Here is a 14348-nt window from a genome sequence, read left to right as displayed (position 1 = left end):
TCCTAAATTCTAGATCCCTTTCTGTGAGCATTAGACTACATTTCCTCTTATTTTCCCAACTCCTTCCCTCCCCCTGCCACCTGAATTCCTTTATCAGAGCTGCACCTGGGTATAATATGGAAGACAGAGTTTCTTTTTCTTTTGAAAGGCCTGCTCCTGAGAGGGGCTAGGTCTTCTGAACTCCCAAGTGCTCAGAACCTGTCTGCTCTATAATAATACACTCCATGTTTTTAGAAATGGCTCCAGTGCAGCCTTTCTTAAGAGGAGACTTTATTTCTCTCCCTTGCCATTAGAAATCTAGTCTAATCACTTGCTACAAATCAGTGGATGGGTTTTGCATCACCCTATTCACCACCCACCAAGTAACATGTTGTGATCAATATTTAAAGCCAGTCTCTTTGTTATAAAGCTAAAGTAAAACTTTCAGATCCCCAATGAATAGCTAAATAATTCAGAGGGGTTGCTCTAATAACTTTAAGCTTCCGTCATGTGAAAGCTAGCAAAAAAATTGATAGCAAAGTTGTTGCAGAGGGGTAGGCTAGACAGCTGGGCCATTTTTATTACAAGCTGCTGTAGTGGCCTCCCAGATTTGCTGGGATTATATCTGAAAAAATAGTGTCTTCAAATGTTGTTGGTAGTATTCTTTGTGTCCCATTTTTGGAGCTTGAGCTGGCTAACAGCTGGCGCTCATGTCTACATGTAATAGCCTTTAGTTTCACAGGCTGCAAAAGCTGAGCCATACATCATGTTCATCTCCAAGTCTCAATAGGTTAAAATCAAGGAACAAGCAGGTATTGGCATCAAGGGCAGATAGAATTATCCTAATAAAAACACTGTAGTGTTCTACATCAGTGGTCTGAAATCTAACAGCCTGAGAGGGAGGCAGGGATTGTCTTTTGCCTCTGCGTATGGCCAGTGAGGTGTGATACCCAAGTTTACCATATTTGAACATAAAAAAAAAAGGACACCCCAAGAAGGAATGTACAGCATCTGTATCAGTACCTACCAACTCGTGGTATTAATGTGCTATACATTAATTCTAAATGGCCTTTGTTGATTGATTAGTTAAGCCACACAGCTGCTTTATAGTGATTAAATGACATACCCCTGGTCGCATAGTGAGTGGATGACAAAGGGAAGAATTAGAACCCTAGGATCCTAAATTCTGTATCGGTATCTACCAACCCACCTTGTATTAATGCCCTGCACATTAATAGGACCCGAATACACATACACTCCCTCCCAGGGGGTGTCTTTTTTCAAACAGGGTAACCCTATATAGAAGTAACAGGATGCAGCCTCCCCACTGGTGGCAGAAGAGGGTTGGAGCCTGGCAAGGGATACGGGGCAGGGGTTATTAGTACCTAGTTGTGTTGCCACAGCTGTAGGGTGCCCACCCAGAGGCCTCTGCGGTGAAGAGCTACTCCGGGATCTCGCGTGGGGCGCGGAGACCCCTGGCGGCGCTCGCTGACCCCGCGGAGGAGGGGCGCGCCGGATCCGCAGAGCCGTTACCGCTGCACTGTGCAGTGCTCAGCCCGGAGGCAGGACAGCCGGGCTGGAGCTGAGCCGCCGCAGAGAGCACGTGTGTCCCGGGGGCGGGCGCGGAGCAGGCGGGCTCTCGGGTCCCGCCCGGCCTGGGGCTTCGTCCCCTCCCCATAGCTGAGCGCGACGCGGCTGCTGGGACCGCCTGCCCCGGGGCCGGGCCGGCCGCTGTCCTCGCCGCGCAGCCCGCGGCCATGGCTCGGCGCCCCGGCTGGGTGGCGGCCGCGCTGCTGCTGCTGCTGCTGGCGCCCGGCTCTGAGGCCGGCTGCGCCGAGCTGGGGCGCTGTTGCCCGGGCAGGGACCTGGCTTGTGTCAGCAGCGGCTGGAGACCGGACCGCTCCCAAGGCGCCTGCTACTGCGACCAGGCGTGTGCCCGCACCATGGACTGCTGCCACGACTACCCGCGGGCCTGCCCAGGTGCGTGAGCGCCCGGCGGGGGAGGGGCGGCGGGCCTGATCCGGGGAGGTGCTGAGCCGGCAGCACTCATCAGTCAGCGGGTGCCACCGGCCCCTGGGTCCCATGGCGAGGCAGAGAGCATCCACCGGTGGCCTGGACGCTTGGGATGCCGGGAGGTGCCAGGGCTTGGTGGCTTCATATCTGTTACCTTGCCCAGGGCTTCACTGAAAGGGATTTGTGCTGCTGGTGCATCTGGAAGGTGTGAGTGACCCAGTGCGTTTCCTGGCCTGGATGCACTCCTGTCAGTCTCCCGTGCCACCCCCACCGCCTTTTCTGTAGTTCGGGAACACCCGAGGGCGTTAAAGGGGCACCCTCGGCAGGCACAAAACCAAGTCTGTTAAAATGGTGTGTGAGCAGTTTCAAATCCCACACCTGTCTCCCTGGCCTGTCCCCTTTCCCGTTCAGTGTCGTGTGGCTGACTGCCATGCGTGTCTCATTTGTAAAACGTCTCACCCGCTTCCTGGTGTGACCTCCCTCTCCAAGAGCAGGGAACTGGCTGTGCAGGAGAAGCACCAGAACAGGCCAACACAAATGTACACAATCCACAGACAGGTGTTTTCTCATCTCCTCCATTGCTTGTAATGAGTGGGGAAAAGGGTCTGAGGCAGCAATACCTGATAAGTTGGTGGCTTTTCTCTAGATTATGGTCAATTAATCTACAAGCCAAGTCATGAGACTACTGAGGTGAGGGTTATTATTTGCCTGATAGATGTATCACCATGGTATCTGAGCATCTCTGCAGGCATTAATTTAGCTTCAAAAAGCTCTGTGCAGGTCTGTGACGTGGGAGAGGAAGGGGACTGTTGCCCCAGGACCAAGGATTCAAAAGGGTCCAGGGCTCCTAGCTATCTCTGCTGCTACATGAGCAGCAGCCAGAGTGGCTCTTTAAATTGCCTCTGGAAGATGTACACTCTGGGCAACACTGAGGCTCTCTAGGGAGGAGGGGCAGTGGCCTGGCACACTCTTCAGTAGTGCTGAGAACTGACTACTCCCACCCTGCCCCTTCCAGTCACACAGAGCTCCCTTACATCCTGCCCTGGGTCCCAGCAAGTCTGTCGGCCCTCCTATCTCTGTGAAATAAAGAGGGTCATAACTCCATTTTACAGAGAGGGGAACTGAGGCACAGAGCAATTAAAGGGCTTGCTCAAAGTCACACAGGAAGTTTGAAAAAAGAGATTTCTTGACTCAGTCCTGTGTGTAAATCAGCGCTCAGCAGCCTCTGTTGTTATAATTTCATGACACACCCAATAGATATAACCTAATTTCCTCCTCCTCCTCCTCCTGCAGAGCCAGGCATGTCCAGCCTTTTCCCAACCCACTCTAACTCAGTGCCCTCTCCCAGAGCCGCCTCCCCCCAGGTGGTCTAACTCAATGCCCTCCCCCTTCCCCTAGAGCCAGGCATCCCTAGCTCCCTGTTCTAATCCAATCCCCCTCTCCCCTTCCAAAACCAGGCACCCCAAACTTCCCACTATAGCCCAATCCTCCACCCCTTCCCGAGAGCCAGGCACCCCCAGGACCCCCCACCCAACTCCATGTCGGTGGCTCATAAGAGCTGCCACCATCACCACGCCAGAACCACTGCTGCCACCATGTGCTTCTCCCACCAAGTGGTGGGGGCTCATGTTCAGAGTGCGAACGGTGCTCCCAGCGTGCAGCTCTGAGGCACATGAAGCGCCGCTTTGCTGCACACCAGTTGAGGAGCACTGGTTTTAACAAAACTAGCTTTCCTCCCATGAGGGAATTGCTAACAGTAAAGCTAGATCCTCTGCTGGTGTAAATTGCTGGGGCTCTGCAGTAGTCAGTCAGTCAGTCTCTGTGCCTGGGCTGGGTTCCGGCTGGGATCTGAGCAGGCTGGATCATGAGCCCATGGGCAGCTGTGGTTTCCATGCTGATGTGCAGAGCAGTACTGCAAAGGAGCAGAGCAGGCAATAAAGTGCTTTAGAGCAAAGTGCAAATCTAATCAGGGAGGTGGCATTTTCCAGAGACTGGGAAAATCACCTGCCTGTTTCCCACAGTCGCCTCAGAGTCTGATGCCCACAGGGAAGGTTCGTCACAGTCTCTGTATATTTTCCTCAGTTTGGCTGTCCTGAACTAGCCTATCCATAGGAGGAACTGGGATGGCCACCCCAGGCTCTGCACTTTTGGGGGCCCTGCCTGCAGTGACTGCTGCAGCTGTCCAGTGGGTGGGAGGGAGGAGGATTACCTGGGATAAGGCATGGCAGCAGCACCCCCGCCAGTAGTCACCACTCCTGGTAAGGATAGACAAGCCCTGGGTCGCATTTCAGACTTAGCTCCTCTGGTGTGAGGCCACGGCTCCAGCCTTTTTATGTCCACCAGAGGCCAGCTTCCCCACTCTGTCCTCTTCTGGTCCTCCCCACTCCCCCCACAGTGTGCAGTTGTAGGGTAGCACTCCTAGCCCACCTTGGAGTGCTGAAGAGCTGGCAGGTGGTGTGGCCCTAGCCTGCCCTGGACCTTTGGACCTGACGCAGTTGGTGCTGTAATGTAGAAGCAGCGGTAGACAAGCAGCCAGACAGCATCTATATAAGCCAGGGGGCACATGGAATCCAAGCTGTGTATGTTTTGCATGCCTGGCCGCCCATGATCCTGGATGCCGGTGGGGAGGGTGTGGTACATATGAGCAAGTGTCTTGGAAGAAAGCTGCACAAGAAGAAGCTACAGTCACAAAGTATGCTTGGAAGATCACCCCTTCCTCAATGTGCAGGGCATGAGGAGAGATGAGCCTCTACAACCCATGTGAGTACAGTGAGTACAGTTGATCTGAGGGACTACTCAACCCAGTTCTGCTAGGTTTTAGGTACTGCCTCTCAGTGGCATCATTCTCTATCACATGAGTTGTCTGCAGGGGTCGCATATTGATATTGCAGGGTGATGCTTAGATGTCCTCAGGCCATTGTAGAAGCCATTTCACAGACATGTAACAGAATGCTAGTCCCTGTCTCTAAGACTGCACTTGGGGAAAGGGACTGGCATTCCCAGGTGTTCATGGGAAATAAGACTAACCATCTCTGACAGTTCACTTTGTAAGATTTAATCAAAAATGTTATAAGTAAAATGGGGGTAGGGTGGAATTCATAGGGACCATTGTTCTCTGCTTTGGGGGGATCTTTTGAGCTCTGGCCTGCACTGCAGAACCACTTCTATATAACTGTGTAGCTCAGGTCTGTGAATAATCCTTAAATGAAATAGTTATACCGATCAAAGTGCAGGTGTAGACAGCACTGTGTCAACAGGAAAGCTGCTTCCACCAGCAAAGCTAAGCTGATGGGAAAAACTCTCACCCTCGGTTTTTAGAGCAACTTCATTGAAGTGCTACAGCAGTACAGTTGTGCCAAAGCAGCATTGTAAGAGTAAACCTGTTGGTGATGTCCTTTGTTAAAGGGACTGTAGAGGGCAAACACCCCCTTCCCAAAGTTTTCACTCGCCCTCTTTAAAAAAAAAAAAAAAAAAAAAAAAAAAAATCACGTAATTTCTTCCCTACAGGCCTCCTTAGAAGATTATGCAAATTAAGTGGAAGATTTCTCAGCCCTCAATTTAAGAGTCTGGGGGTTGAATTGTTAACCAGGAGGGTTTTCTTCCTGATTGTGGGTCTGCTATATGAGTTAGCAAAAACATAATTCTAGTTAGGTAAATGAAGTAATATTTTGTTATTGGATCGGTTTTTGTTGGTGCAAGAGGCCAGCTTTCAAGCTAAGCAGAGCTCTTCTTCAGGTTTGTGAAAGGGTGACTCACAGTGTTGTAGATATGTATCTGGTGGAATGGCTGGTTTGGCATGAGAGGGACCATTCAAGGTGAAGTGGACAGTTTACACCTCTGCAGTCATATAGGAAACAGGTGGTTTAGGGGGTTATTGATTGCTATAATGATCCATGACTCTATGACACGTCTCTATTAAATCCGTGATTCTTAGTGTCTAATTAAGTCATGAATTTAAGCTTTTCTTTTGAGTTGCTGCACATGTTTTCTGAGGACTGAGAGATCACATACGGAGTGATCATTTTGTGAAAAGTGTTCACCCACAGATGACATCGTATTTTCGTGTCTCGTCATTTTTCTCTGAGAACTCATTTGAGAGCATAGAAATTCTCACTTCACCCACATAGTTATTAGGGCATTTAGTGTATTAGGTAAGATACACCATGTGTTGTGATATGTGTCGGACTTACAGACCTTGATAAGCATGTGTGTGTGTGTGTCGGGGGGAGGTTTGATCATCGTAGCAGTGGGGATAATATATCTCCAGGTTTTGCATCTGTTGTTCTGGCAGGGTCTAGTGTGCTTGCTTCTAAGGATGAGCTCATGGCCTTCAGGCAACCCACGAATTCACTAGAGGGGGTCTGGGGAAAGTTTCTTTCAGGATGTGGTCCCTATCCAAAAGACCCATAATTGACTGTCAATTCTGTGTCCTCTCAATTAGGTTTCACGCCCAGTATTGGTTAGACTGAGCAGTAGTCAGGAATAGCTGATTTCCTGTATTTATTTTTAAAAAATCCACTGATTTGGCTGTGAAATACTTGATCTGTGTAACTTGGGTGATTCCATTACTTTAACCCTATCCTCCTTTACACCCTGTCTCCATTAGGTTGTGAATTCTTTGGGGTTGGGGGACTGTCTTTTCTGAAATGTTTTTGTAGCATCTAACACAGGAATGGGCAATAATTTTTCATGGGGGTTGGGGGGCATTCCAAGAATTTGGTGAGTGGGCAAGGGCTGCATTCCTCCATGATGCTACTGGAGGTGGTGCGGGGTTTGGGATAGAGGTTGTGTGCAGAAGGGAGCGTGGGGTAGGGGATTGGGATGCAGGAGCGGGTGTGGGATCTCGGAGGGAGTTGAGTTATGGACTGGGGCAGGGGACTGGGGTGCAAGAGGAACTGCATGGATTTGGCTTGTGACCTGGGGCTGCGAATTGAGCTGCAGGGTCTGGTAGGGTGTATGGGTACAGGAACCCAAGCAGAGGGTTTTGGTTATGTGGGCTGAGGGGGCAGGAGTCGGGGGACAGAGGGCTGGAGGAAGGGAGGGGCTGAGGTGCCAAAGGCAGGCTCTGGTGGATAGACACTTACCTGGGAGACTCCAGCCCACAACCCCTGCTCCAGCACGCTTCTCCCAGCAGCTGACTGTGGTGCCATGTGCATATGTAAACAGCTGTGAGCCCCTGAGGAGGGTTACTTTGCACGCTGCCAGTTCTTCAAGCAGGCCGCTCCCATTGGCTGGGAGCCCTCCAATGGGAGCTGCAGGATTGTGCTGGGGGCGGGGTCATTTCACAAAACATCTCTCCCTATTCCCCCAGGTTCGCAGTTATTCACAGACAAACAGGGCCTCTCAGCCAGGTATTCTGAGTGGTGTGCAGGGGCGGGGAAGGCAGTGACCCAGACTGAAGCTCCAGCAGTTCGCATGGGCCAGAGCCAGTGGCTTGGTGGGCCAGATCCAGCCTGTGGGCCATATTTTCCTGGGCCCTGGTCTTTATAATAGGCCCTTGAACATCATTGGAGCCTTCAGACTTTACTGTAGTCCAAATAATAACACTTTACCTGTTATAAAGGCAAAATACAATTTTCCCCCTTTGCAGGTTACTTTTCCAAAAGCTGCCGTCATTTGAGCAAACCAGTTGCTATGAATACTGCCTGTTGTTTGTTTATGCATCACAATAGTACTGTATTCTGAAACAATACCATCTAGTGGCAAATTGTAGGCATAACAATATGCTGGGCACCAAATTCTATCTACAGTTAGAGTGGCTGGCAGAAGCAGTTTCTCCTGTTGATGTTCACACCTCCACATTAGCTACTGATAATGGGTGACATCCTCTGTGACTGAACTGACTTTGTCTACTCTGGCTCTCCTCTTGACTGGAGTCCTCCTTTTCATGAGCTTATATATTTAGACCCTCCTCTGGACGCACTCATGCATCTGATGAAGTGGGTTTTTACTCAGGAAAGTTTATGCTCCAAAATATCTTTTAGTTCATAAGGCGCCACAGGAGTTCTTGTTGTTTTTGAAGATACAGATTAACTCAGCTACCTCTTGGATACAATTACTTGGTCATTTTTTGTATACAGATATCTTTTGGCTCTTAAGTTATTTCTCATGGTTCATTTTTATTGGATGCAAGGAATTCAGATATATTTGGTATTTGAATCATAGTGGTTGACCATTTCCAACATTATTTTTCCCAACTATAGACTGACTTTATCCAAGTAGTATTAAAATTAAATATTTAAAGTGTAGTGTTAACATCTGAAGCTGGACTTGGCTGAAAGAGCAGGCGGTTCTGAAGAGCATTCATTTGAGGATTAATGCTGGCTGTTATACAACCCAATACACATTTAGGGTTTATTGCTGTGCATTGCACAGAGCAGCAGGTCATTTATTTAGTTCATTAATGCCAATTACTGATATTGAAGGAGGGTTATACAGTGAAGGGTTCAGAATTGTTTATATAACAGATGGTGCCTCAGTATTTTTCTTCAGTTTTTGTTAAGGGCATGGGAACTGCCCCCCATTGGCCACTCCCTCCTCATTCAAAAGACAATAAAAGCAGCATTTTAAAAGTTAATTAAGACATTAAAGATTAGCTGATTTTTTTTTTCTGAGGCATTGTGACTTGTTTGAGGATACAGGGCAAGTGCCCAATGTGGTAAGGTGCCAAACATGCCATTGATTTTAATAGAAGACAACACAGTTGGCACTTCTCAAGTTTAGGTCTCAGCTTCAAGGCAGAGCTGTGGTTAGAACTCAGGAGTTCTTCCCATTAGAGCCTAGCATCAAAGCTTGAATTCTGTCATCTGTATTCGCTGGTGGTTGTACTTTGTTGTACTCCAGGTAGTCATGGGGAAGTCAATGCGGGCTACTCCTGGAACACTATTGTTGATGAGCATGTGTGCTAGACTCTGGACCTAAACTAGTAGCCTGCACAGCTGAGCGAGATAGTTACTCAGTGAAGCAGAATGGGAACATCTGGACAGCATAAATTATTATCACCAGGAGAGAGAAGCAACTGGGGTCCAAGGAGTCCAGTGGAAAGCAAGGATCTGTCAGTAGGACACATGGCTGTTGTAGTATGGTATGGCTGTCTGCGCAGTTTCTACATGGAGGTTTGTAGACAGCTGCCTAGCACCCTGAGGAAGGTGGCTGAAAAGTGGAGAGGTTGATTGTAAGATTAGAAGGTGCAAGGCTCCACTCGCAAACTCGTTATGAAGGTGAATGTTCTAAACTAGGAAAACTGGATGGATGGAACGGAAGCAGAGCAGACTCCCAAATAAGCTGGGCAGCAAATGTCCATGCCTATTCTCAGTCCAGCAAGGAAGACTTGAAGCTGGGAAGCATTTTAACGTAGATGGATAGGAAGCAGCATGCCTGCATGTCCCGGACAGAAGGGCTGGCAACAGAGTGCGGCTAGAGAAGCCATCGGTAGACTGCCTGGAGGCAGAGATTCCAGAATGGTCAAGCTGAAGTACTGGCATCCTTTCCTGCTGATTCAGGCACAGAATGGTCTGGTGCGTGTCAAATATACTGGGATGAAATAGGACTGCTGGAGGAATGTGTTGTGGACTGTGTATAAAACACTGTATAGTACACTAAAACAAGGAGTCCTGGGGCAACTCAGAGACTAATGGATTTATTTGGGCCTAAGCTTTTGTGGGCAAAAACACCCTTTGTGAGATGCCTGAATGAAACTTGCATCTGATGAAGTGCGTTTTTGCCATGAAAATGTATGCCCAAATAAATCTCTTTGCCTCTAAGGTGCCACAGGACTCCCTGTTGTTTTTGTGGATACCAACTGACATGGCTACCCCTGTGATGCTTGTATAATGCACTGATCTTTGTCTGCAGGAACTGAGTTTACAACAGTATCATCTGTTCATCATATTAGTGCAATAAATCAATGCTCAGTCTAGCACTGATGATGCTACTTTCCTGTGTAATACCTGTCTTAAGTGCTGCATGCCTGCTGCCTTCAGTGGGATATGAAGGCTCTTAGCACCAAGGGCGAATGCTGATCACATCTTCATTATGATATTGGGAGTTTAAATTTACAAACATAATTTTGACAGGTTAGCACCTGCCCAGAGAGATGGCAGCCAGGGCTGGAGCTAGTGAAGTATCCCTGTAGTGATGTCTTGTCTGCTCTGGTCTAGTGGGCTACACTGGGTCCTTCTGTGAGGGATAAAACAACACATTTCAAAAGACACCAGGGCAAGTGATGGTAAGTGGCAACCTCAGCAGAGAGGTCAAGATTGAAAGGGAAATGTTTACTGGAAGTGGGGTAGGGGTGAGTAATCCGCTGATGATTGACAACTGTGGAGGTGTTGAAAAAACTAACATGAGGCAAGCCAAAAAAGGTGGGGTGGGGTGTAATCGCATGAGTAGAGCACAGGAACTGGACTTTAGACATGTTCGTAATGCATGTGAAATTGGAGGACTGATAGTCACTTCTGTGTGACTCTGTTCCTACCAGTACTGGGGTGGGGGGTGCTGTATTTCCCCTTCCCCACAGGCTTAGTTCATTTATCTTTGCAAAGTCCTTTGAAACCCCCATGTGGGAAGCTCAGTTGTATCAGCGTTGTTTATTTTGTCTGCAGTCTCTCCTTTATCCCAGTGAAAGGCAAGAGGGATTTGAAAGGCATAGGCATTGGGTACAATATAAAAGAGCTGGGGGAGGCACAAAGCAATGGCCAGAAGACAAAGTGCAAATGTAGAGAAGACTATAGGAGCCGTTGCAGCTCCGCTTACAAGCAGAAGTTGGGCTGGAAGAAAGTTGTAGACAGAAACTTGTTGTACAGTCAACTCTTTCATATATGGCAGCCTGGGACCAGGAGGTTGCCGGATGTTTAATTATGTTGGATAACAAAGTTCAGTTCCAAACCCTAGCACCAGCTCCTGCTCAGCCACGGCCCCGTTACCTTGTTGGTGGGGATGGTGGGGAGCCGCTATCACGGCCTGCACGTGGCTGTGCCACGTAGGGTGAGCACTAGGTAGGGAGCTGTCCATGTGTGAAGACAGGGTCCTGTAGGTAGACACCAATTCTCTGTAGTGTCTGCTCCTGAACTCTGTTGATGGTGGCAAATGTGAGCTGGACTGGTAATTGATGTCCATTTGTGGAACATTTGTCTCCAGGGCCCTGACAGCCTGACTGACACAGCAAAAATAATATATATGATGATGATACAAGGAGAACTTTTGTATGGGTGAAAGCTATTGGACTGTAGAAAAGCTGCCAAGAGAATGGAATTGAGGCAGCCTTAGTAGGGAAACCCATCAGCAGGTTAGAAAACTCTCTCAGAGAAACAGTATACTGGATAATGTGACCCCTTTAGAATCTTTCTTTGTTTCAAAGTACAAAAGAAAGAAGAAAAATATAAAATTCAATAGGCTGTCCATCTAGTGTCTACAATACGCATGCATAGAAAAAGAAATACAAGGGAAATAATATTCACGTGTGAAAATAATATAGGCACCAAAGCACTTTACAAAGGAGCTCAGTACCATTAACCCCATTTTATGCTGTTTATTGTCACCTCCTGTTTACCTGGTACTCCCATATCTATGTGTCTGCATCTGCCAGCTGTCTCTTGTCTTGGATGATAATCTCCTTGGGACAGGAACCCTCGTTTTATTATGTACAGCACTTAGCACAGTGGGGCTCTCATCCCTGACTGGGGCGCTCTAGATGCTGCTACTACAGTACGAATACATGGTTATAATAATACTTAATCCTGTCACAGATACAGCAACTAAAGCACAGAGCTATGCAGTGAATTGCCCAAGGGAAATTTGTGGCAGAGCCAGGGACAGGAAGCCAGTTCTCCCAACATTTAGTCCTGTGCTCTAATCACTAACCTATACAATCACCCATCTACTGGTAGACATTGGTGTATTTTTTTGATGTTCCCTGCCTCCCACTGCTTAGTCCTGTAGCTGTTTCAGCTTGTGTTTCCCAGGTAGTTTATAGGCCAGCTTAAAGCTCTAGCACACATTCAGTCCTGATTATTGCTGCAGGGTTCTATTCTAGTCCAAACTGTGCTTGGTCCCGGAATGAAGCTACCACTCAGGTGGTTGAGAGGCCTTGGGGAAAATGGAAACCTTGGTTCTACTTCCTCAATATTTCCTGAATTAGCAGGAACAGAGGCAGTGAAAATATAAACATTCACTGAATAAACCCAGAAGTGCTACTGTGTCTAAATACTATTGTAATGCTTGTGTTACTAGAACAAGGCCTAACGACACCATTCAAGAAACAAACTTCACAGCCTTTTCCACCATGCTTGCTTTGGTGACTGAAAAGGATAAGGAAGGAAAGCGTTAGAGTTAGAATCCTTACCCATATGCTGTATACATAAGTGTGTAGGCCACCTGAAAATTGGGGAGCACTTCTGGGTCTCAGTGTCCACCTTTCTGCCTCTTCCCATCCGTGTTCTGTGGTTCTACTTCCTCTGGAGGTGATTTATTTAACTTAAAAGTGAAAAAGCCTGCCAGACCTCTTAGCTGAACACAGAACCTGGGAAGAGTCGTTCAAGTGGCAGTGACGCTATTTAACAGGCATTTGCTAGCCCCAGGTATGTACTCTCAGTTTGTGGATTTACTATGTTAGTCGAGGGGACCTTAGTTTAAAATTTGCTTTAAAAATATTTCAATAGTTTGTTGCTGAAGATTATAAAATTACCTCTCTAAAAAATTGCCCTCCCGCCATCACTGCCAGCGGGTACAGTGGCAGCAGTTTAACAGTACATTGTAGGGCCACGTAAATCCAAAGGACAACCCTGAGGAGGGGTCTTTATTTGAAAAGTATTTTAGATTTCAAATAAATATAGCTAGTTTCATTTTTTTTTTTTTCGGTACAGCTCACTTGGCCATACAAGATAAATGTAATCTATAACTTATCTCTGGGGAGAAGTGAGTGAACTGTTCTGCTGGTGTGTTATCTCTAAACACAGTTTCGATTTATTCAAATGTATATAAAAATTGAATCAAAAAGAGTTGAGGGTTTTTTTTTCTGTGTGATTTTTGGACTCTGGTCTGATTGCAAATGGTTTTCCATGAATGTTTTGGACTTGCTATTCAAACCGTGTTGGTTAATTGTCATTGTCCAGGTAAATTAGATGGTAAATCCACATGCCTTGTTGGAGGATCCTGCAAATGATTATTTTTGTGGGCAGATTTTAAGTTCTTTTCCTGTGATGCGGTGGAATCTTCTCCCTGCTAAGATTCATGTCTGTGAGACTGGACTGCAGGAATTTTCATGGGAAGACAACATGAAAAGGGACCTGAGCTTTGCATAAGTGGTGGTACAAACATAGTTCCAATGTTGATTTAGTGTGTTGCAAACTGATTGAACCAATGTAGGAAAGAATATGAAGAGAAGAAATGTTTCAGTGGTCCTTGTACCTAGGGTTAGGAATCTGGGTAAGAGGGAAGCAGAATTGATGGGAAAAATTGGCTTTACTGGATTCTGATTGGACAGTTCAGATGATTGGAATGTTAAAATCACTAGTGATAATCTGTTCAAGAAGGGTGGGGTGGATAAAAAGAGGTGTCTGGGTGTGGTGGCGTGCTATGTTAAGGACACCAGTGCCTGTTCTAGAGTTGTTGATAACTCAGAAATGCCAGATCTTGGATCCATGTAGATCAACGTGTTAACTTCTCAAATCTCAACAAAGCACAGGTTAAATGGATTAAGTGGTTGCTAACTGACATCTCAAAAATTTATTGTCACTGAGAAATCATCATTGAATGAGGATATTTCTAATGGGTTCTTGAGGGATCTGTACTAGGACTGGCACTGCAGCATTTTCATCTTTGATCTGGACCAAAATATAAGATCACTGCAGCTAAACATTTGTGGATGACCAATTGTTGGAGGGGTAATAGTGAGGAAGATGGGGCAGTCATACCACGCGATCTGGACTGTTTGGTAACTGGGCCAATTTGGACAGAGTACATTTTAATACATCCAAATGCAAAATAATACATCGAAAAGGAGCAAAGATAGCAGGTCATACCTACAGACTGGGGACTGGATGTGGGAGAGCAGAGACTCTGACAAGTATTTAGGGACCATAGTAGACAAGCAACTCAACATGAAATTATAGGGTAAGATTGTGGCAAAAAGCACCAATACAGTCCTTGTATGTGTAATCAGGGGAATAGTGAGTGGCAGTAGGGATGTGCTTTTACATCTGTATATAGCAGTGGTGAAAACAGTGCTGGAATACTGCATGCAGTTGTGGTGTCCACATTTTTAAAAAGATGTTGAAAAGTTGGAGAGGCCAGAGGGAGACGACAAGGATTTTTTCCAGATCTTGGTGAGAAACTGAGCAGTTGTTCTATGTAGCTTA

General features: G+C 47.1%; 1 protein-coding gene across 2 annotated transcripts in view; it reads left to right on the top strand.

The window, feature by feature from the left end:
* Window positions 1-1538: 1538 nt before the first annotated feature.
* The window catches only part of LOC142022155 (somatomedin-B and thrombospondin type-1 domain-containing protein-like), a 29228-nt gene continuing 16418 nt past the window's right edge, over window positions 1539-14348 (top strand). The window contains exon 1 of one of the 2 annotated variants that reach the window (XM_075011704.1): window positions 1539-1959. In XM_075011704.1, coding sequence (XP_074867805.1) covers window positions 1737-1959 — 223 coding nt within the window. In that variant the 5' untranslated portion in view covers window positions 1539-1736. The remainder of the gene's footprint in view (window positions 1960-14348) is intronic. The other variant, XM_075011703.1, reaches the window with a different exon arrangement.

This window comes from Carettochelys insculpta, chromosome 17, assembly GCF_033958435.1.
Source record: "Carettochelys insculpta isolate YL-2023 chromosome 17, ASM3395843v1, whole genome shotgun sequence".
NCBI lineage: Eukaryota > Metazoa > Chordata > Testudines > Carettochelyidae > Carettochelys > Carettochelys insculpta.
This window is presented reverse-complemented; position numbering and strand designations above follow the sequence as displayed.